General features: G+C 43.7%; 1 protein-coding gene across 3 annotated transcripts in view; it reads right to left on the reverse strand.

Moving 5' to 3' along the window:
* Nucleotides 1–20,826, reverse strand: part of METTL23 (methyltransferase 23, arginine) — a 91,432-nt gene extending 70,606 nt beyond the window's left edge. For all 3 annotated transcript variants that reach the window (XM_078880720.1, XM_078880721.1, XM_078880719.1), the window contains exon 1: nt 20,651–20,826. In XM_078880720.1, the coding sequence (XP_078736846.1) occupies nt 20,651–20,776 (126 nt within the window). In that variant the 5' untranslated portion in view covers nt 20,777–20,826. The remainder of the gene's footprint in view (nt 1–20,650) is intronic.
* Between the last annotated feature and the right edge of the window lie 1,507 nt (nt 20,827–22,333).

The following is a 22,333-nucleotide window of genomic DNA, read 5'->3' on the forward strand; positions in this document are numbered from 1 at the left end:
ACGGTTGCTGAGCACAGGCTCAAAGTGGCCAACAACAATCTAGATTTGAAGTTTTCGTGACTGCAGGGATCCATACTCTTTGGTTCTTTCGGTAAAGTCACGTAGGTATAAAATAAAATAAACTAAATCACGACGTTTCGGGCGCACCTGATGATGGACGCTTGTGTTGCGCCCGAAACGTGTCATTTAATTTATTTATTTTATACCTACGTGACTTTACCTAAAAGAACCAAAGAGTATGGCCAGCAACAATCAGCAGTGTCAACGTTGTAATAGATCAAGGGGTTGAATGCGTTTCTTGAATTGAGCAAGGATGCATTTTTTAGGTTTGTTAGAGCTTCGGAAAAGAGAGATGGGAAGATACATTCCTAAGGGCAGTGAGGTGAAGCTGCAGGTGTAGTGAGTTGAGTGGGTGGATACGTGTGTCAGTGAGTGTGGTAGGAACTGGTTGCTTCACCCCGGCTATGACAGCGTTAACAGCAGGATTCCAAATCCACCGGAATCTTTGCTGTGTACAGCAGCAGTAATAATCGTTCGGAGTTAAAGAGGCTTTGGCACAGAATATAAAACCAGATTCAGTGTGTTGCAGGAGGGATGATGCCGTTAAGCCAGTTACCCGGCTATTTTGCAAGGGAGACCCATGGTGCGTCAGCAGAGCAACCACCAAACAAAGACAAAACATCAATATTACAGAGACTGAGTGCAGGCTCCTGAAGGAATATTGCACAACCAACAGATTAGCTATTTGATAGTCGTGAACAAAACACACGCCAAGTCAGAGTGCAAATATAATTCTAAAACTTTAGATACAGGTGCACGTAAGCTCTATATTTTAGTGTAACAAAAAAAGACTAAGATAAAAAAAATGAACAGATAAACAAGTTTACGTAAAAAATATTCCAACAATTAACCATAAATAGAAAAAAAATCATTGTTACAAATGAACAAATATTTAGTCGTGCTCCTGCTGGTGTTTGTTACTAAACACTATGATTTTTTGCTAACTGACATGCGCATGAACGCAAGACGCACAATAACTTAATTGTGAGTATTGTACCTTTAAATATTGTTTTTAATGCTGTGACTGTGAGACTGTCTTCCTCTAAACCCAATACACGGTGCAACTAAAATAATATACAGTTATAGCCTACATATTATTGTATACGGGGTTAAATACATCCGTAGTAGCTATTTCAGTACAAGTGAGTCGGGAGAAAAGGGGGGTCCACAGTCGTATCTTGCATAGCCCCCCTCCCCGTTGTAGTAAGTAGTTGAAATATGTAGTTGAAATAGAAAAATTAAATAGGTAGTTGAACTAGGTAGTTGAGCCCTTGAACATGGCACACTGTGGTGGCTGGGGTGTCTGCGTTTATTAAAAATTGTATCCGATTCACCCACCCACCTGCACGCTTGTACCCATGATCGCTGTTCGAGAGAGCGCAAGCGAGCATGTACGCTGCAAGAATAGCCACGTGCGCGTGTATGCATGCACTGGGCTGCGTTTAAAACACAGACGTGGCGACGCTCCCAGTTTCTATGTTAAAATAAACCACAATTGATGGACGTGACGGGAGCCTCTGTCCATCGTCGCGTTCTCACATTATGCAACCGTGTCCCTGTGCTTGCCTGCGTCACGGCTAAGAGGAGAGGAGAGATAAGCATGAGCATATACGAAATGAGTATTTTGAGGTAGGAGCACCTGTCTGTATCGCTGTGTAGGTCGGAGATCTGGACAACAAATGGATGTACTGGTGGTACACCGGTGTAGCATAACACACATTGGTCCTCATAAACCAGTTCTAAAAATCTAAATTTGAACTGACATTCATCTTCTGAACACTTCGACATGAAGCTGAAATGTTCACGCCAGCTCGGACATGCGCCGAGTATGTGAAGGCCAATAGGAGCGGGTGCCCCGGTGGCTAGGAGATGTGAACTACCTCGCCTGGTATACAGGAGGCCATGGGTTCAATCCCGACTCTGTCAACTGCTATATATTTTGAGTTTGCGTGTCTCTTTCCCAGCAGTCGTGTGGATTTTTCTCCCAGTCCTCCACTTTTTCTCTCCACATTTCAAATCAATGTGTGTTTAGGAGTATTTGGCTGGTATAAATTTCCACATGATAAGTCATTGAGTTTGAGCTATCATTTGTGGACAGGTCGCTTCTGAAAAATAAACTATATAGCAACTCAGTGGGCCTTACCTGGTAAAATAAAATAAATTAGTAATAGTTTAGTGGTCTCCACGAGTCCAGTGACCAAGGGAGAAAAGAAGACCAAAGGCCCCATGATTGGGAGACCGTTGAGCAAAGGTCACGTGTCTCCTGCGCAAAAGCTGTGCGGTCCGACGGAGGGTGCAAAGCATTGGCGTTGAGGATGTGAGAAGTTCCAACAACTTAGGCCACGGTGACTTCTCGACCTTTAGCAGGGCGGTGGTGGCTACGCACGTGGCCTGCGATCGAGCACTGTGTGGGGGGGGGGGGTGGCAGATCATCCCTCACACACCGAGTTGTGAAACTCCCCTTCCCGTGGGCATCGAGGAGGATCCCGTTTACCTTGGCTCACCAGATATTTCCTCCTGTGTAGGATCGAGTGTTGCTCCCTCGCACACAGACATGGGGTTTTCTCTGGGTGCTGCTGGTTTCCTCCCATATGCTAAACACTCGTTATTTGGCCAATACCACCTTGATATATAAAGGAACGCAGAGATTGGGGGTGAGGGGTGGATTTTGTACCGGCTCGATCTGCAAGCGGGGTAACACTCAATCACGATACCGTTGGAAATGAGCCAACTTTCTGTGCTACCATACCCTGTTGAGCCAGGAGATGGCAGCCCCAATGCCCAACGGGTAGGGGATGGAGTTCCACGAGCGTGTGATCCTCCAACCCTGGGCTGCTACCTCCAGAACTGTGCTACTGGCCATGTAGCACAGTAGGGGCGCCATGGTGGTTAGGAGATGTTAACTACCTCGCCTGGCATGCAGGAGGTTGTGGGTTCGTTCCCGACCCCTGACGCCTGGAGCATATTTGGAATTTGGAATGTACTCCCTATGGTCGTGTGAATTTTTTTACCGGGTTCTCCGGTTTAACCCCTCCACATTTAGAAACAAAATTAGCATATAAATGTGCATGTGATAAGCCACTTCATTGAGCTATCATTTGTGATGGCCAGGTCGCTTCTACAAAAAAGAGATAACAACTCTGTGGGCCATACATAGTAAAATAAAAAAAATAGTTTAGTTAGTTATGGGCAGCACAGTTGAAGCAGCCAGATTGCAATCCCTGTTATCGTTCCAGTCGAGCACAGGAACGTTGCTTACGCACGTGAGGCATGTGACCTGGTAATTGGGAATGCCACCCATGCGCCGTGGGAAATGTTGCAATGCCGCAGGGACCAGCAAGTGGAAGTGTTCCAACGAGTGGCACGGCCATCCGATCACAAGGCTGTCTGTCCCCTTAATGGGTTCAAGGATTTAGTTGTTTGTTTGTTGTTGTTGGGTTTTGGGCTGAGCTTGGGGGAGCCAACACCTAGCCCTGTATTTATGTGCGTGTATGCATGTTGAACTTCTTTCGCATCACATGTAGTGATCCGTGCTAATCGGAGGTGCAGGGTAAGGACAACAAACTAAACACAAAAAGCTGTTTCATAGAAATGAGTTTCCAATCTAGATTTAAAAGTGCATAGCTCCAGCGGCTTCCTAATATAGGAAGGGGAGCGTTCCAGATAGCCGCAGAATGTTGGCACAGGAGAGAGCAAAAGGCGGTGCATCTCCTAGTCATCTAAGTCAGTCAACCAATGGCACATGGGTCTGTCTCATGAGCTGTCAGAGAGCCGTCGACACTTACCATGGCCTTATAGTGCACCTAGCCTGGTACAAGCACTGTGGTGCCGTCACAGCCACTTAGTGGCGAATGGCGGCTGTTGTTGTGTCTATGCGACTATTCTACGGATGTGTGTGTCTATTCAGGGCATCGGCCAGTCATCTCAGTCAGTCGACCCATGGCACCTGGGTCTGTCCCCCTACTGCTAGTGGGTGTTCAACACTTCACGTGCCCTTAATGTGCACATAGCCTGGCATAAGCACCGTGGTGACATCTCCGCCACTTATTGGTGAATGGTTGTTGTTGTGAAGATCTGGACATGTTCCCATCAGTGAACTCCTCCGGCAGGCAAGGCTGCGTTGGCTGGGTCATGTAGCCCGCATGCACAGCCACTGCATGCCCAAGCAGTTTCTGTTTGGCTAGATAGAGGGGGCAAAATGGGCATGACACGGGCTGCAGAAGAGATGGACTGATGTGGTGTGAGGTGATGTGGAGCTGAACGGACTTGCCAAAGATTGGTGTCAGGAATGGCCTCTATGGAGGAGGCTCGTGAAGGACGCTACTGGTCAGTTAGAGGCAGTCGCCCTCCAGCAAGAATGAAGGGTAGAGGAGCGACTTTCACAACAACGAGTGGAGCCCTGGGCAGGCTAAAACACAGCAAGATGGCACAGTAGGAGGCACAGGTGATGGTGCGTCAGTCCCCATCCCATGGCACCTCGGTCTGTCCCGTGACCTCCTACCAGCGGGTGTTCAACACTTCATGTGGCCTTAAAGTGCACATAGCCTGGCACAAGCGCCATTGTGACACATGCATAATGCACATGCATAATGTACGTTGCCTCAGTAATCCCCCCCCCCCCCCATAAATTGTACAAGAGCGCAGAAGGGTGGTCAACACATCTACGCCTCTAAAAAGGAACGAAATAGTAAGACTTCTCGACAAATCTGATGAAGCTAGTTGTAATTACTGGCGAAACGTCATACTCGGTTTGTAAATGTTGTGGCTTGGCTCTCCAACCCATCGGTGTGCTGTATTAGTGACGAAATTGGCATGTTCTATTTACGTGACAACCCTTACTAGTTGGCTGTGTCGGGTGGTGGCGGGTTTCAACGACACATTTATATATTTACATGATCTAATCCAAAAAACCTCTATTACGGATGATATTGGTCGCGAATGCCTGCGTGTTAAATATGTAGAGTATGTTGAACTTCTTACGCACCGTAAGCAGCCAACCGTGCTAATCGATTAGAGATGAGAGAGAGAGTGGGAATGAGTAGCAGTGTGGAGACTGCGTGATGCACGACGTGAACCGTCGGGGCCCCTGAATCTCGCCTAAGTTCAGGAAATGTTTCCCGAAGAGTAGTCTTATACATTGGCACAAATGAACAGTTCCCCCATTTTGACTATTCGAGTCATGCGTGTTTAGCCAGTTAAGCCTCACCGTAGTCATTTCTCGTAGAAGGGGGTTCGATGCCGCAATGCGCATTTCCCCGAATCGAGTATTCGCAGCGTATATTTTTCAGTCGGCCAATACCAACGATATAGCGTGTTTTGTTAACTACGGGAGTGAAACCGGCGAACGCGGAGAAAACCCCACGCAGAACAAGGGGGGGGGGGGGGGTGGACATACTTATAAAGCACGTCAAAATGTGCAACATTGGTTCGTCTGTCAACAGCCAAACTATTGCCACCTGAGAATACTGAAAAACCCGATATCTTGTGATGCATTCTGCACGCGCTAAATCAAAATGATGCATGTGGTTGAGCAATCTCCGTCCCTCCTTAGGCTGGCGGAGTAGGATCGGTTTACTCCTGTAAAAGTGTTGACTTACTTCAGCGAGCCTTTCCTTGGTAAACAAGCGTTCATACAAAAAATAAAAATAATAAAAAGTGGCCATTGCTACTATTATTCTCATAGACCATTGGTTCTCAGCCAGTGGAACATGTACAGATAGGGGGGAGTGAGACATCTCTAGGGAGTAGCGAGACATCTCTCGGGGGTAGCGAGACACCTCTAGGCACTAGCAAGACATCATTAGGGGTAGCGAGCCATCGCTAGGTGGTAGCGAGACATCTCTAGGGGGTATCGAGGCATCTTTCGGGGGTAGCAAGACATCTCTATCTGGGGGGTAGCGAGATGTAGTTAGAATTTACACAATTATGATTGTGTTGTTGTGTCATGACAACTTTGTAGGGTTGTCCTATAGATAGACTCGCCACAATTTATACCAAAATAAAAATTACTTATCCCATCAGCCACACGGCCTTCAGGAAGTTCCTTTTTGCACCAGCATTGGTTTAATACAAGCAAATTCTGGGCCAGCTTTGACATTCAGTGTCTCATCAGCAGTCAGGCAACCATTTCTGGTGAACCGCCCGATGTTTTATTTTATACAGAAAAGGAACCCTCTCACTTATATATGGCTCCTAGTTTGACACGTAATGTAAGCAGCAGAAGTAATGCTCACCACCCAGCCTGAATTAGACGGCGTTTTCAGCGCATCCCGATGTGAGCATCCGTGTTCATTCGCTTCAGCTGACTTAGTCTGACCTACTAAGCTCCAGCCAAGGACATTAAACTCGAAGGATTCTAATGGTGCTTTTGGCTCCTAGCTTCGGTGATAAATGTCCCGACTTATTCACGAGAGGTCTGGCTCAATGATTTACGATCACCAACACTGGGCTCTGAGAATGCCTCATCTACACGATACATCACGGTCATTATTTGCGTGGTCCTGGAGAATGTAAGCAATGCAAAAGATGAGCAGATGACATGCCTCGTCCTTCGCATGAACCATCCCCTACACGTAGTGATAGAATTCCCATCCTAATCAGCCACAAAAGCCATTAGGGAAGTGCTTAATTTAAGTAGCATTGGTTCAATTCAAGCTTTGGACCGGTGTGAACAGTCAGTATCTCATTCGCAGATGCCAGGCTTTGCTGGAATCAATACTGGCAATAAAAATAATGTTAACACATCCCATCAGTCACACAATACTAATGATTTTTACGTTATGTATTCTATAGTTTAGCATCAAACTAAGAACCATATCGAACAGAGAGGGTCCGACAATAAACATCTATCAGTTCACCATTATTGGTTGAAGCAGACCTGGCTCTGCTGATGAGACACTGAATGTCGAAACTGGTCCAACATTCCCTTGAGTTTGAACAAATGCTGTTGAAAAAAAAATACTTTAATGTGTAAAAACATACCTTTCTTTTTTATTTAAAGGGAAAAAACGTAATACAGTCGTCCATCGGTGAACGTTTTAATCCGTTTCATGAAAACTACTGTTAGCCGAAATAACTGTAAATAGAACATAGGAATTGCATGTTAAAAGCATTAGTAATCCATTCCATGCTCAGCCCACTTACCAGCACTCAGACTGGCTGAAATTGGCGGCCCGCGTGTACAACGTCAACATACAGTTAGTCAACAATTTAATGTCAGTCAAAACCATGGGGTCCGTATGGGAGGCAAAACATTAACCGAAAAACCATTCACCCATGTCACTGTTAACCGAGGGACTACGATAATAATTGTACTTATTTATCTAAGAAAGCATACATTGAGTCATATGAGTGTTTATTATACAAATGCGAGGGGGCAACACTCTATCCCCGTACAGATGGAAACAGATGGCGATTAATAAAAATAAGAATAGGTTTTACCCTCTCTGACAATAAAACAGGTGTTAAGATGTTCAAACACCAAATAGCCTTGTCTTAGACCAGAGAATGCCAAAAGGCCAGAAAGAAGGCTGTCTGGTGTAGGTCAATCGGTTTCAAAGCCATTGCATATATTATCAGAACATGTTTGTTTGCATGTTTTACCAAAAGTATGTGTGGTTAATGCAAACTCAATTCATTGCAAAAGTTTTATATTCGGTGTTTTAATATCTTAACACCTGTTTTATTGCCAGAAAGGGTCAAACCTATTCATATTTTTTCATCATTTTTGATACGGGCACAAAAGGTACCATAGATACAGATGGAGAATACGTTCACTTTGCTGTTCTGCCTTCTGGCGAGTCAGGGTACGGGGCACCTCCTCAACGCCCACTGCATGGGAGTTTTTGCAACATATGTACGATCCGCCAACCCCTGATGCCTCCACCGTGCTGCACTACAGGCGAGGGTAGCCAAGGCCGTGCATGCGCCAACAGACATGGGAAGAATGAGGCGTATTATTATTCGTATTGTCTATATATTTCACGTCTAATGATGAACCTGCATGAGCAGCACACACGCCAGCCCAACCAGCAAATTCTGCAACCAGCGCATGGCCCTGACACAGACCTGCAGCCACGCAGTGCGATTGTTCCCAGTGTGAAGACTGTCAGGTTAAACCAAGTGGTGAGGTCGACTGATGATCATTCACTCACGAGTCTAACCTTGCGTATGGCAGCAGTACGTTCAGGAGCAAAATGCCAGTGTCTGGAGTGTGCTAGCCACAATGAGAGGGCTTCAGGAGAGAGTTTGTGTAGTTTTGCTTTTTCTCCCCCATTGAAAAAGCACAAATTACAGTGGTTGACTATATGGTCCATAGTTTGGGTTGAGTGGCCACAACCACACGACTGGAGCTTGTCTTTAATGTGTATATATATGTCTTTATGCATCTCCATTAGTCTCTATATGTGTCTATAGGTTTAAAATATGGTCCATAGTTTGGGTTGCATGGCCACACACTACTGTGGTATTTAATTTTCCATTCATGAAGGAGATGTGCGCATTAGCTTGTTGAATGGTCTAATGCAGTTGGCGGTTCCACCGGTGTCTTTGAGGAGGTATGTCAAAGCCAGGAACTCCGATTAGCACGGTTGGCTACGTATGGTATACACATCATGGAATGTCTGTGTTACTCGCATCGCCTTAGGAGGCATCCAAGTTGCCTGATTTTTCCCTTTTCTAACTCTTTGAGGGCTGTTTGTTGCTGGCTGTGACTTTTTTTTGGCCTTTGGGCCTGTGCTCAAACGTGAAGTTCATGGGGAAAAGTAACCACGGTGGTAGTTGCCAAAGGAGAGTGGTAAGGAGGCGACTGACCCCCGGTGAGCGGGTGGCTGGAGGGAATCCGGTGAATGCTGGATCATCAATGACCGTGACTGAATTATATCGGTGAATTCTATCCCGTGCAGCGAGGTAGGAAACTGGGTGCTCCACATCAGATATGAACCTCATGGCGGGATACATTTTTACTCAAAACTTTCGTGACTGCAGGAATTCATATTCTATGGTTCTTTCGGTAAAGTCACGTAGATAGAAAAATTAACAATTAAATAATAAAAATAAAGTGAATAAAAATATCACGACTTTTCGATCGCAACACAAGCGGTCGTCATCAGAAACAGGGAGGATGTGTTCCCTGTTCCTGATGACGACCGCTTGATGTGGTCGTCAGTTTACCTGCTTCTACAGATGATGATGATGCTCAGATCGAATATGCCATCTGATGCAGATTGTGATAAAATTTCTCTGTTTAGTCAGCCTGAATTGAATGATCTTGTAAGAGATTTGTATTTACCAAAGCAGTCTGCTGAATTGTTGGCTTCCAGGCTGCAAAAGAAATGACTACTCAGACCTAGCACTAGTGTCTCCTTTTATCGTAACAGAGAAGCAGCACTGCGAAAGTACTTCCATTCAGATGGTAAACTTGTTTATTGTAATGATGTTGAATGGCTTCTTCTCAATATGGGACTGCCTGCATATGATTCAAGTGAATGGAGACTTTTTATTGACAGTAGTAAACGGAGTTTGAAATGTGTGTTACTTAACAACAGAAATATATATGGTTCAATCCCAATAGGACACTGTAAAAATGAATGAAGAGTATGCCAACATCAAGATTGTTCTGGATAGATTGGAATACCATGTTCATGGATGGCTAGTTTGTGTTGATTTTAAAATGGTTAATTTTCTGCTGGGTCAGCAAGGAGGTCACACCAAATACCCTTGTTTCCTGTGCTATTGGGACAGTAGGGCTACATTAGAACACTGGGTTAAAGAGAAATGGCCACCAAGAATCAGTTTGACGCCTGGTGACAAGAACATCAAGAATGAGCCTCTGGTTGATAGGAATAAAATTGTATTTCCCCCACTGCACATAAAACTTGGGTTAATCAAGCAATTTGTCAAAGCTCTTGATCACACTGGAGACTGCTTCAGCTATATATGTTCAACCTTTTCAAGTCTCAGTGCCGAGAAGAAAAAGGCAGGAATATTTGATGGCCCTCAAATAAGAACACTCATCAGGGATCCACACTTTGTTACAACAATGACTGCGGCAGAGGCTAGAGCTTGGAATGCATTCTCTGATGTGGTGCGGAATTTCCTTGGGAACAGGAAAGCGGACAACTATCGAGAGATTGTGGTGGAGCTGCTCTTGAGTTTCCAAGCAAGGTTCACTACTTACATAGTCACTTGGCCCAGTTTCCAGAGAACATGGGTCACGTGAGCGAAGAGCAAGGTGAACGCTTTCATCAAGACATTAAAGTTATGGAAGAACGTTACCAAGGCCGATGGGACTCAAACATGATGGCAGATTACTGCTGGTCCTTGATGAGAGACATTCCACAAGCTGTACATCGGAGATCGTCAAAGAGGTCGTTTATGCAGATGTAACATCACTATTGTGAATGACCTTTTTGTACATATTTTTCTTATCTTCACAATTCAATTCTTACATGGTAATATGCATTCACTCACATTGATATGCAGTCATTCTCACAACTTTGTGCTATGACTCATTAAATGTTTGTTTCATTATTATTGTATATTGTATCTTATCTTATTATTGTATGGATGTCTATTTAGCTATTCGTATACGAGCATAAATTTGCTATTTTTATTGAAAATACAATATTTGATATCTCAAAAACATGATGTGATAGACAAAAACGGATGCCAGATTTGGAATCAGCACCCCAAAATTACCTTAAAACCGTTGGAATACCTTATGCCAGAAAAAGTGTGTTGACCAGTGTAATACTTCTAGATTTGAAGCTTTCGTGACTGCAAGGATTCATATTCTTAGGTTTTTTCGGTAAAGTCACGTAGGTAAAAAATTAAAATTAATAAAAGTAAAATAAAAATAAAATTAAAATCACGACGTTTTGGAGGCAACACAAGCTTCCGTCTTTAGGTGGAACCGTCACAGCACGATAGCTGTATCAAGTGAGAGAAATTCCAAGAAAACAGTCCTTGTATATATACTGGTTGAGGGTGGGAGGAGCCAAGGTAGGCCCTGAATATTATTTTTGTGAGGTTCGGTGCGGCTGAAGCACGCTGTTAGGAATGACCCTTTGTTGTGTAAACTTGGTGCGGATGATGTAAAGGTGCGTGTAAAAGGGACTGAGCCTTTTTTTATGTAGAGGTGATGCGGCTGAAGGTTTGTACACGAGGCCATCCAAATACACAAACACAGACATAATTTCAACCGTGATGATGGGTACAAAGTTAGTAATCATTGGAAAGATGTTATTAACCATGCAAAAAAGATTTAACCACACATATTTGGAGCATTCCTGGCAGCGATTTCAGCCGCACCACCTCTACATAACAATAGGCTCAGTCAACCATTCTACACAATAAAGACTCATTTCCTGGCAGCGATTTCAGCCGCATCACCTCTACATAACAAAAGGCTCAGTCCCTTTTACACGCACCTTTACATCATCCGCACCAAGTTTACACAACAAAGGCTCATTCCTAACAGCGTGCTTCAGCCGCACCGAACCTCACAAAAATAATATTCAGGGCCTACCTTGGCTCCTCCCACCCTCAACCAGTATATATACAAGGACTGTTTTCTTGGAATTTCTCTCACTTGATACAGCTATCGTGCTGTGACGGTTCCACCTGAAGACGGAACCTTGTGTTGCCTCCGAAACGTCGTGATTTTTATTTTATTTTTATTTTACTTTTATTAAGTGTAATACTTCTCTTGCCCGTATGCATCTGTGCAGATAGGTTTTTTTTAGCAGTTAAGCCAAAGTCCCCACATACCGCTCGTATCAAAGTGGATAAGAGCGGCGACCCACTACTATGTAGAGTAATATTGGTATAAACGCTTGTTACAATATGAACAGCGCATTGAAAACGCGTACTATTTTACGTACTGTTGACAAAGTGTGTTCACAAATCCACACTGAGCAACACGATGATTGACAGAGGGGTGTAAATTATTTTGTCGATAGTGTATTTAAATAGAGGTACTGCAGGTAAGTAGTTTTCAGTTTTAAAGGCATAGTTTAACAAGACAACACTTGCCACCGTCCTTCAAACCCATTGGTAAAAAAGAGCAAAGTTTTTGTTTACATTATAATATGTTTATGCGAGAGCTGGGGGCATATGGGACCCCGGGGTGCTGCCAATCTGCCATAAGGTTCACATGACAAACATGCATTCCAATGTCAACCGAATGTGTTTTGTATGGCAGTAATAATTGTTGAAGTTAAATTCGCTTTGGTAGTGAGAAGGGAAAAAAAATTGCTTCATCAAGGGGCCCTTAAGCCAGTTTAATAACACAGCCATTCCATGACAGCTCAGCTGGGATTGCGATGCCAAGCAGATTAATCGGTTTTTACTATGGATATGAATATTATATTTACATATGCGATGTGCGCTCATAGCGTGATTACGTAACGACTGCAATGTGTGCGTGCGCGTGCATATGTCCAGATCTAAGTAAGGCTCAATGTTGGGCCCAAAGCTGCCAGCGCTATGCCTGCTATGCCACACCAAGTGAATGCAGCGGGTCAGCCGACATGTGGCTTAGCAGTTTGACTCAAGTAGCCAATGGCTAAAATTACTCTGCCCTGCTCCTCCCTGGAGCTGCTGTTCACAGTATAACTCGGCAGACAATAAAACCGTTCTTCTCATATCTGTCGCTCCGCGTGAAAAGTGAAAGTATTTTTTTTATTACATATACATGCGCCACATAACCTTTTTGGAAGTGCATCATTTCAGCAGTGTTGATTAAAAACAAGCAGGATCTGCAACGGTTTTGACACTCTAAACTAATAATACAGGTTTTTGTGGTTAGATCGTGTAAATATATGTGTAACTTAACCTGCCACCACCCTACACAGCCAAATTAGTAAGGTTTTTCACGTAAACCGTACATGCCAATTCGTAAAAAAATGTGTGTTGGAGAGCAAAGCCACAACATTTGCAATCTGAGTACGACGTTTTGCCACTATTTATAACTAGCTTCATCAGGCGACAGCCAGATTTGTGGAGAAATCCTGTTTTGTTCCTTAGAGGGGTAGATATGATGGAATCAATTGTGAGCACTTCCTGAGCGAAGTGGGGGGGGATTAATTAATGCATATGAATGACAATCGGTATCGATTGCTGGTTGGGTTATTTATATGGTAATCAACGTACATTATGCATGCACATTATGCAATCCCATTATTCTTGTACCTCCTGTCATTTGTGTGTACTCCCTATTGAAGTATGGTGACCTGTATAGGCATGCATTTAAACAATGTATTATTTCATGATTAACTTGAAAACAGCACTACATCTGTAGCTATCTGAATGGTTAAAATTATTTTTTATTTCTCTCAATTTAGATAAACAGTCATACCTCGGTATACGACCGCTTTGGAATACGTCAAATTTGGTATACGTCGTGTTTTGACGAGAGAAAAAATTCTTTGGGATACGACGTCTTGCTTGGTATACGACGCGCTTGCTAGAACTTGTATGGGTCGGGATGAGTCACCGCGTACCCACGTATACCCCATTCACGACAGAAACAAAGCGCCGCTCCTCAGTCTGCCTGTACAGTAGATCTCGTTCAGTGCACAACACTTGCTATAACTCTCTGTCAGAGGTGGGACAAAGTCATTGTTATGCAAGTCCAAGTCGAGTCGCAAGTCATCAAATTCATGACTCGAGTCTGACTCGAGTCCAAGTCACATGACTCGAGTCCACATCTCATAGGTGGGACAAAGTCATTGTTATGCAAGTCCAAGTCGAGTCGCAAGTCATCAAATTCATGACTCGAGTCTGACTCGAGTCCAAGTCACATGACTCGAGTCCACACCTCTGCTCTCTGTGACAATATTACACTTCAGAAAATTCTTAGAAGGCAAAAACAAACTTCAACGGACAGGTTTTTAGTAAAACTCAAACCTGGTGAGCCTCAACTAGGTCCAAGTCAAGAAAAAAGACAGAAAAGAGAAAAACCCCATAATTTTAGCTTCCTGAAGTTTTAATGGAAGGGGACTCTCCTTCCAAAAAATAACATCTCCTCCTCCCTTTCCTCACCACCATCCTCGTAGGCTATCAATTCCTCTCAGCAAGGTAAAGTGATGTTAAATTGTATTTTGATTTCAATTTATTTTTTATTTATTTAAGCATTTATTTTAATTTATGTATGCATTTTAGTAATAAGTAGTGTCCAAATTATTTTATACAACCCCATTAATGTATATGCCATATAAAATATAACTTCGTATCCTCTGGAACGGATTATTTCCTTTCCTTACGATATTTTAATAGTTTTAATTACTTGGTCAGTTTCAACACTCGTGTTATTTGATTTGGTTTTGGCATTCAGTGCCCTGTTGATTTGTGCATCATTGTAACCATTCAACTGCAGTGCTTCTTTAACGTGTTTAATTTCACTTCTCAGACTTTCACCATCTGACACTTTCTTAGCCCGATGTAGGAGCATCTTGATGAGAGAGGATGTCTGTGCGGGGTGATGGTGTGGCTGCATTCAGATATGCGTCAGTGTGCGTTTTCTTTCGGTAAACGTTGTGTGTTATTTTACCATTTCGACTGCGCCCAAGCAGAATATCCAGAAATGGCTGTCGGGTGGTGGGTTTAACGACACATTTATATATGTTTATGTGAAGTAACCCAAAAAAACCTGTATTACGGATCATATTGGTTACGAAAGCCTACGTGTTAAACTGTAAACTATTTTTTTTATTTTACCAGTTAAGTGCAACTGAGCTGCATAGCTATTTTTGAGAAGCGATCTGGCCACTTTTGATAAGCCGAATGAAGTGGCGTATTACGTGGAAATGTATTGCAGCCAAATACTCTACACAGCATGTTTCTAAATGTGGAGACTCAGAGAAAAATCCATGCAACCATGGGCAGAACATGCAAACTCCAAATATACGGGCTTCAGGGTCGGTGCTCTTCCCAATCTGGGTGAGATTACAGGATGGTGATAGTGGTATCCCTAAAGGGGTAATGGCACGAGTTGGCAGGAAGGTACACTGTTGAGGTCTTTGGTTGATGGGTAGGTAGTTGTTGGCAATAAAATGCGTATACTCCCTTGCAGTTTGTATGTTGCTGCGGCTATTTGGTGGCAGAATGTGCGCCCAGAACAGGGACCCAGGGGACTGGTGTCATTTCAGTGTCCCCAGTTATGACGCGCAGTGTTGTTTAATTGTGCGTCCAGCAGTTATGTACCAGAGCTCCCGGACCAGGCTGGAGTGCAATACTCTGGCACCGAGCAGATCAGTGAGAGGGGCGGCAGTTGGCAGAACATCAGGCACATCAACTTATTCCAGCAAGTTTCTGTAGCAGGGCGATTCCTTTTTTTTTTTGCACATCAGTTTTATGTGGGGCTTAAAAGTCAGGCTTATATCCATGATAACATCCCTAGGTATCCTCGCGTGGGGTCATCGCGCACTGGGCTACGACAGAACGATACATCAAGGACACATCACTAGTGCAATAATCGATTTGCATGTTTCTGTAACTTAGTGTCAAGGTGAAATTTTAAAGCTTAAGTTTCGAAACCAATTTTCATTCCAGGACATATTTTAATTTAACATTGATTTATGTTCGTGGAGTGCTTTTTTATACGTAATGCAGCTTTTTATATTTGCTTCATTTCTGTACGTGATTGTTGTTTCTGTCATTATGGTGATCCAGGTCACAATGCACATGGAAGTCCCCTTGCCTTAGGATATCTTAAAGAGAAGCAAGACACATTTGAAACTTAAAGAGAACATTGGACAGTCTATTTTTTTTACTAGGTAAGGTCCATTGAGCTGTATTGCTCACAAATTATATCGCAACTAAGTGGCTTATCATGAGGAAATGTATAGCAGTCAAATACTCTAAACGCACGTTTCTAAATGTGGAGGGAAAACCCGGAGGACCCGGAGAAAAATCAACACGACCACGGGGAGAGAGAGATACGCAAACTAGAAATATACAGCAGCAAGGCGTCTGGGTCGGGCGAGGTCGTTAACATCTCGCCCCGTCGACCAGGGATATGAACCATCCAGACCAGGGGTCGGAAAACAAAACGAGACTTTTTTTAATTCGGTAAAAACCTCATGTTTCACGAGCCGCAGTGCATGTGCATACGAGATGGTCCCTCATGAGCTGCATGAGGCTCCGAAGCTGCAGGATTTCCAGAGTCCATGGACCGGCCACCAAAATAAGAGCAATTTTTCGAATTTCAATAGCTGTATGTTTCCGACCCTGGTCAACAAGAGTATATAAACATTTAAATGTGAGGAAAGTCCTGAACGATTTTCATTTTGGTATTTAAAACCTGCAGCTTCCAGCGCCACCTATTGGTGATGCGCGTGGCTTCTACTTAGGCCTCGGCAAGGTAAGGTAAATTACCCTTTATACCGGGTAAAAGGGTAAAGGTGTCGACATGCCAAGGGGTAAGGTAAAGGGTAGGGTAACGGTAGCTTGGAAGAATTACCCGGTAGGGTAAAGATAGCGCGAAGTTAAATTTCGATTAAAAGCTTTCGTGACTGCAGGGATTCATCTTTTTGATTCTGTCGGTAAAGTCACGTAGAAGGGAAGTAATAAAATAATAAAAATAAAACATAATAAAATAATTCTCACGAAATTTCGGCCACAACGCAAGCAGCCGTCCTCAGGTGAAGAATGAAACACCACCAAGCTTGGAACGTATATTTAAGCTGGGTTGGAGGGGGAAGAAGAGCGCCTTGACAAAATAATTTGCATATCAAGAGGAATTTAGCATTTTAACACGTAGGCTTTCGCGACCAATATTGTTCATAATCAACGATTTTTGGGTTTAGATCGCGTTATTTATAAATGTGTCGTAACCCTCCACCACCCGACACGGCCAATCAGTAAAAAAAGTGTCACGTTGACAAAAGACAAATAGTTCACTGCTTTAGCCCACCGGTGTGTTGAAGCGTGGAACCACAACATTTACAATTTGAGTACGACGTTTCGCTGGTAATTGCATCCAGCATCATCGGTTCACGCTTCAACACACCGGTGGGCTAAAGCAGTGAACTATTTGTCTTTTGTCAACGTGACACTTTTTTTTACTGATTGGCCGTGTCGGGTGGTGGAGGGTTACGACACATTTATAAATAACGCGATCTAAACCCAAAAATCGTTGATTATGAAGAAATTTAGCATATTTATGGGAAATGCGTAGGAGGTGGGCGGGGGGGGTTTCAAAGTCATATTATGCCCGTGCATTATGCAGGATTAGCAGCATCAAAGGGAGGGGATGGAGGTAGCAATAACAAAGGGAAGGAATGTTAATAGTATGTAGCTGCAGTTACTAAACAACCACGTAAAAAACTAAAGTATAAACTACATAGTATCATCAGTATACTAAATATACTCTCCAATAGGCTGAGCTACTAACAGTAAGTAATACATTACAATTCTATGTCGCAAAAAATATAATATGCTTCCAGCTAAACTTTTTTCTCTTACATAACATGGGTCTACCCTGTACTATATACTACCATAGACAAACCCAACATTAAATTATATACTGTATTACTATACACCACTCTATACCTTCGACTATAATATTACCCTAAGTATTATTCTACCCACTCTACTGTATACCACACTGCTGTATATTCACTATACAATTACGATACTGTATATTACCTTATACATTGTATTAAACATTACAATTTTATACAATTTATACAATCTGCTATACACTATACCATTGACCGTCGCGTGAAAGATACTAAGAGGAAGGAGACTTGCAGCGGAGCAAAGAATCCATTCCCTGTGGAGAATACAAGATATAGAGTCAATGCCAGTGAGTGGACTGCAGTCTGAAAGTCACCGTAAACGTGAACACAATCAGTTAAGATCCGAAATGGTTTATTACTTCCTTCCAATGATTGCTGAGCCAGAATCCATCTTATCGGTTGAAATTGTCTCTGTGTTTGTATATGTGGATCGCCTCATGAACGAATCTCTCATGGTAGCCAGATGGCTTGCAGAGAACCTATGGTCTTGGAGAAGTCAATGTCATGTGAGCCCACTGAATTGTAACAGTGATCTGCCACGGCTGAGGTGTTTGTCCTACCATGTTTCAGGTCTGCTTTATGTTCACGGATGCGGTCCGAGACATGTCGTTTGATTTCTCCAATGTAACTGCTACCACTTAGTTTGTAGATGCCAGGGTACTGTATGTCTGGAACCAATTTTTTACCTACGTGACTTTACTGAAAAAACCTAAGAATATGAATCCTTGCAGTCACGAAAGCTTCAAATCTGGAACCAGATCTTTTACAGACGGGACCAGATCACGGATTTTATGTACTGTGTTGAATCGGACCTGGATCTTGTGTTTAATCAGGATTTTGGAGATCTTTTTTGTGACCCCAGAAATGTAGGGTAAGGTGATGGTTTTGAAAGGCTCCTCAACAGGATCCTTCTTGATGGTTGGAGTGATGGCTTTGCGGATTGTGTAGTTGGCGTAACCATTAGCCTTAAGAGCTTGGCGTACGTGTTTGAGTTCACTGGTAATGTGATGCATTGGGCTCTATGGTATAGAGCCCAATGCATCTCCGACCATAGAGCCCAATGCATCTCCGACCAGGAACATATTACCAGTGAACGTCAGTTGAGCATGGACTAGGCCTCGGCAAAGGTAAGGTAAAAGTTAAGAGGTGAAAACAACGAGCCTACCTTTACCCTATATTTTACCTTACCACAATACAATCACTCTACCCTACCTTTTACCCTTTAGCAGGTAAGGTAAAAGGTAAAAAGCAACGAGCTTACCTTTACCCTACCTTTTACCCTTACCCCATACAAATTACCCGATTACAGGGTAATTACTAGGGTACTACTACACATGAACAAGGTTAATAACGGTAAATGCTGGGTAGAGCGCTTTAATCATATAGAATACTCTCGATGATTCCAATTTTACACGCTTTCCTTTAACTCACTCTGTTGTTGTCGTTATTGTTGTTGTATCCTCAAATCTTGAAACTCAATTTTTACCCACTTCCTAATGTGGTATCGACTGCTAACTTGGTATACTTAGGTCATACTGATGACAATACTATATTCTATCATAAAAAATATATATGTTTTTAAACATAATTTTTTGTTATGTTTCGGCTTGGGTCTAATTGTTCACGCTCAACTGACGTTGGTTGTAATTGGCCACGGTCCCTGACGTTGTGGCAAGCTTCGGGGCCACTTCCTGGAGTCGTGGAGTTCTGCCATTACTAGTACATTTTATAAAAGCGTGTTTTTAATAAAGTTTGTTTTAATATTACTTATTAAATGGAGGCCACGGACTGCGCCACAGAGCTTTTAGCGGTAAACAAGGTACTGTATTTACCGGGTAATACTTCGCGCTACCTTTACCCTACCGGGTAATTCTTCCGAGCTACCTTTACCCTATATTAGGAAGTGGGTTAAAATTGAGTTACAAGATTTGAGGATACGACAGCGATGACAACGACAACAATAACGACGACAGAGTGAGTTCAAAGAAAGCGTGTAAAATTGAAATCATCGAGAGTATTCTATATGAATAAAGCGCTCTACCTAGCACTTACCGCTATAAACCTTTTTCATGTCGTAGTACAGTACTCCAGTAATTACCCTGTAATCGGGTAATTTGTATGGGGTAAGGGTAAAAGGTAGGGTAAAAGGTAGCCTCGTTCCTTTTTACCTTTTACCTTACCTGCTAAAGGGTAAAAGGTAAGGGCAGAGTGATTGTATTGTGGTAAGGTAAAAGGCAGAGGTGGGACAAAGTCATTGTTATGCAAGTCCAAGTCGAGTCGCAAGTCATCAAATTCATGACTCGAGTCTGACTCGAGTCCAAGTCACATGACTCGAGTCCACATCTCATAGGTGGGACAAAGTCATTGTTATGCAAGTCCAAGTCGAGTCGCAAGTCATCAAATTCATGACTCGAGTCTGACTCGAGTCCAAGTCACATGACTCGAGTCCACACCTCTGGTAAAAGGTAGGGTAAAGGTAGGCTCGTTTTTACCTTTTAACTTTTACCTTACCTTGCCGAGGCCTACTTCTAATCCAGTACTTCTTGCGTAGAGCAAGTGACTTGCACTGCTAGGATGTGTGCTTTCATAACCCGGTGGTGATGTTTTACATAGCACATCGGGTACCAATTTGAGGCCGAGTCGACATGGGCGAGGCCCGGAACCGGTGCAGATCAATCGTCACTGGGTGTTGGGCCGTCAGCGGGAATCGAACTCCGGTCGCCGGGTTCGGGGCGAAGCGCCGCTAACCGTTGCACCACCGCTCCCCACCAACAATTCCACCATCCTGGTTGTGGGTCGACTTAGTTTGTCATTCCTCCCGAGGTTGGTACGCCAAGGAGTTGTACCAATGTCAAAAGTGGCAGAGGCCCCTGGATGAACAAGTTCCCCGTCACACAGTAATGTGGGGAGGGGGGGGAGATGGCCACCAACTTGACTCGCTCGCGCAGTAAAACAACGAGCGCCAAAGTGAAACTCGCTCACCCCCCCCCCCATGCAAGATGGCGCCGCCGTTCGCACTCACCACGCCGCCACCGTGATGTCACGCGTACTGCTCTGCCGCCGCTCACCTCTGGGATTGTAACGAGCAGCGCGGCGTCGTCATCATCATCCTCTTCGTCCGCAAAGTAAAACCTCTTCAACCTTGTCCGCCCTGCAGCATTCTCCTCCTCTCCTCCCTCCTCCACGACTTCCATGCGCTCTCAACGCTGAGCGGCCATCTTACCCCCACGTAAGATGGCGCGGGGCCGTCTGCAAGTGACGTCACCAAAGGCAAAGATTCCCCCAACTTCACATAATGTTGGGGCAAGTGCAGCTAGCGAGCATCTGTGAAGTGCCGGAACTGCACACGAGGGGTGGGCGGGATGGTAAGCAACCACGCCCGGCCGCCTTTCTCCCCCCCTAGTGGCAATGTTTACACGCTCGTTTGAGGCTGAGTTGACCTTAGAGGGGGGGGGTCTAGGACCGGCTCTGCTCACAGTCACTGGGTGTTTGGTGGCCGTGGGCGGGAGTCGAACTCGGGCCTCCGCGCTAACCATTGCACCACCGCTCCCACCGCCTCAGACATTCACCCACGATACATTTAGAAACCTGAGCCTTTGACTATTTAGATGATTTTACTGCTGTGGATTTTCACGATAAGCCCCTTCGTTGAGCTATCGTTTGTGAGGAGAGTATATTGCATACCTAGCCCTGCTATTAAAAGTGGACCGAATAAAATACACATCCCTCCGTAGAAAAAATAAAAGTATATATCTTAAATCACCTACAATTTTGCTTTCGGAGATAATATTTTTCATCAGCGTTGGTTCAATGGAAGCACCAACCCTGACCCCTGCTGGATATGTGGAGTTCCCCTCCAGATTTAGAATCAACATCGCGGCGTTTAGAGTATTTGGCGACTACCGAATACATTCCACATGGGTAAGCCACTTCAGTTATATTCTTAGGTCACGTAGGTAAAAATTAAAATGAATAAAAGTAAAATAAAATAAATCACGACGTTTCGGAGGCAACAGAAGCTTCCGTCTTCAGGTGGAACCGTCACAGCACGATAGCTGTATCAAGTGAGAGAAATTCCGTGAAAACAGTCCTTGTATATATACTGGTTGAGGGTGGGAGGAGCCAAGGTAGGCCCTGGATATTATTATTGTGAAGTTCGGTGCGGCTGAAGCACGCTGTTAGGAATGCGCCTTTGTTGTGTAGACTGGTTGAACTCGGAGGTTCCAAGAGTTGTTAAGGTGCGGCTGATGTAAAGGTGCGTGTAAACGGGACAGAGCCTTTTGTTATGTAGAGGTGGTGCGGCTGAAACCGCTGCCAGGAATGAGTCTTTGTTGTGTAGACTGGTTGAAATGGGAGGTTCTAAGAGTTGTTAAGGTGCGGCTGCTGTGAATGGGACTGAGCCTTTGTTATGAAGATGAAACAGCACTTTGCTACGTTGCTGGGATTAATTCTAGATTTGCCAAATATGTGTGGTAAAACTTAAAGTAGGAAAACCAGTGTATGAAAAAAGAAGAAGAAACTATACGGTAACTGAAGAATAGTGCCTGTCAAATAAGATGGTCCAAATATGTGTAGTTAAATCTTTTTTTGCATGGTTAATAACATCTTTCCAATGATTACTAAGTTTGTCCCCATCATCACGGTTGAAATTATGTCTGTGTTATCTTTTGTGGCCAGGACGCTTCTGAAAAAAAGCTTTATAGCTAAGTGGGCCTTACCTGATAAAAAAATGCTTTGTTTAAAAGTAGTTT

The sequence above is a fragment of the Lampetra fluviatilis genome, chromosome 58 (assembly GCF_964198595.1).
Source record: "Lampetra fluviatilis chromosome 58, kcLamFluv1.1, whole genome shotgun sequence".
In the NCBI taxonomy this organism is placed as follows: Eukaryota; Metazoa; Chordata; class Hyperoartia; order Petromyzontiformes; family Petromyzontidae; genus Lampetra; species Lampetra fluviatilis.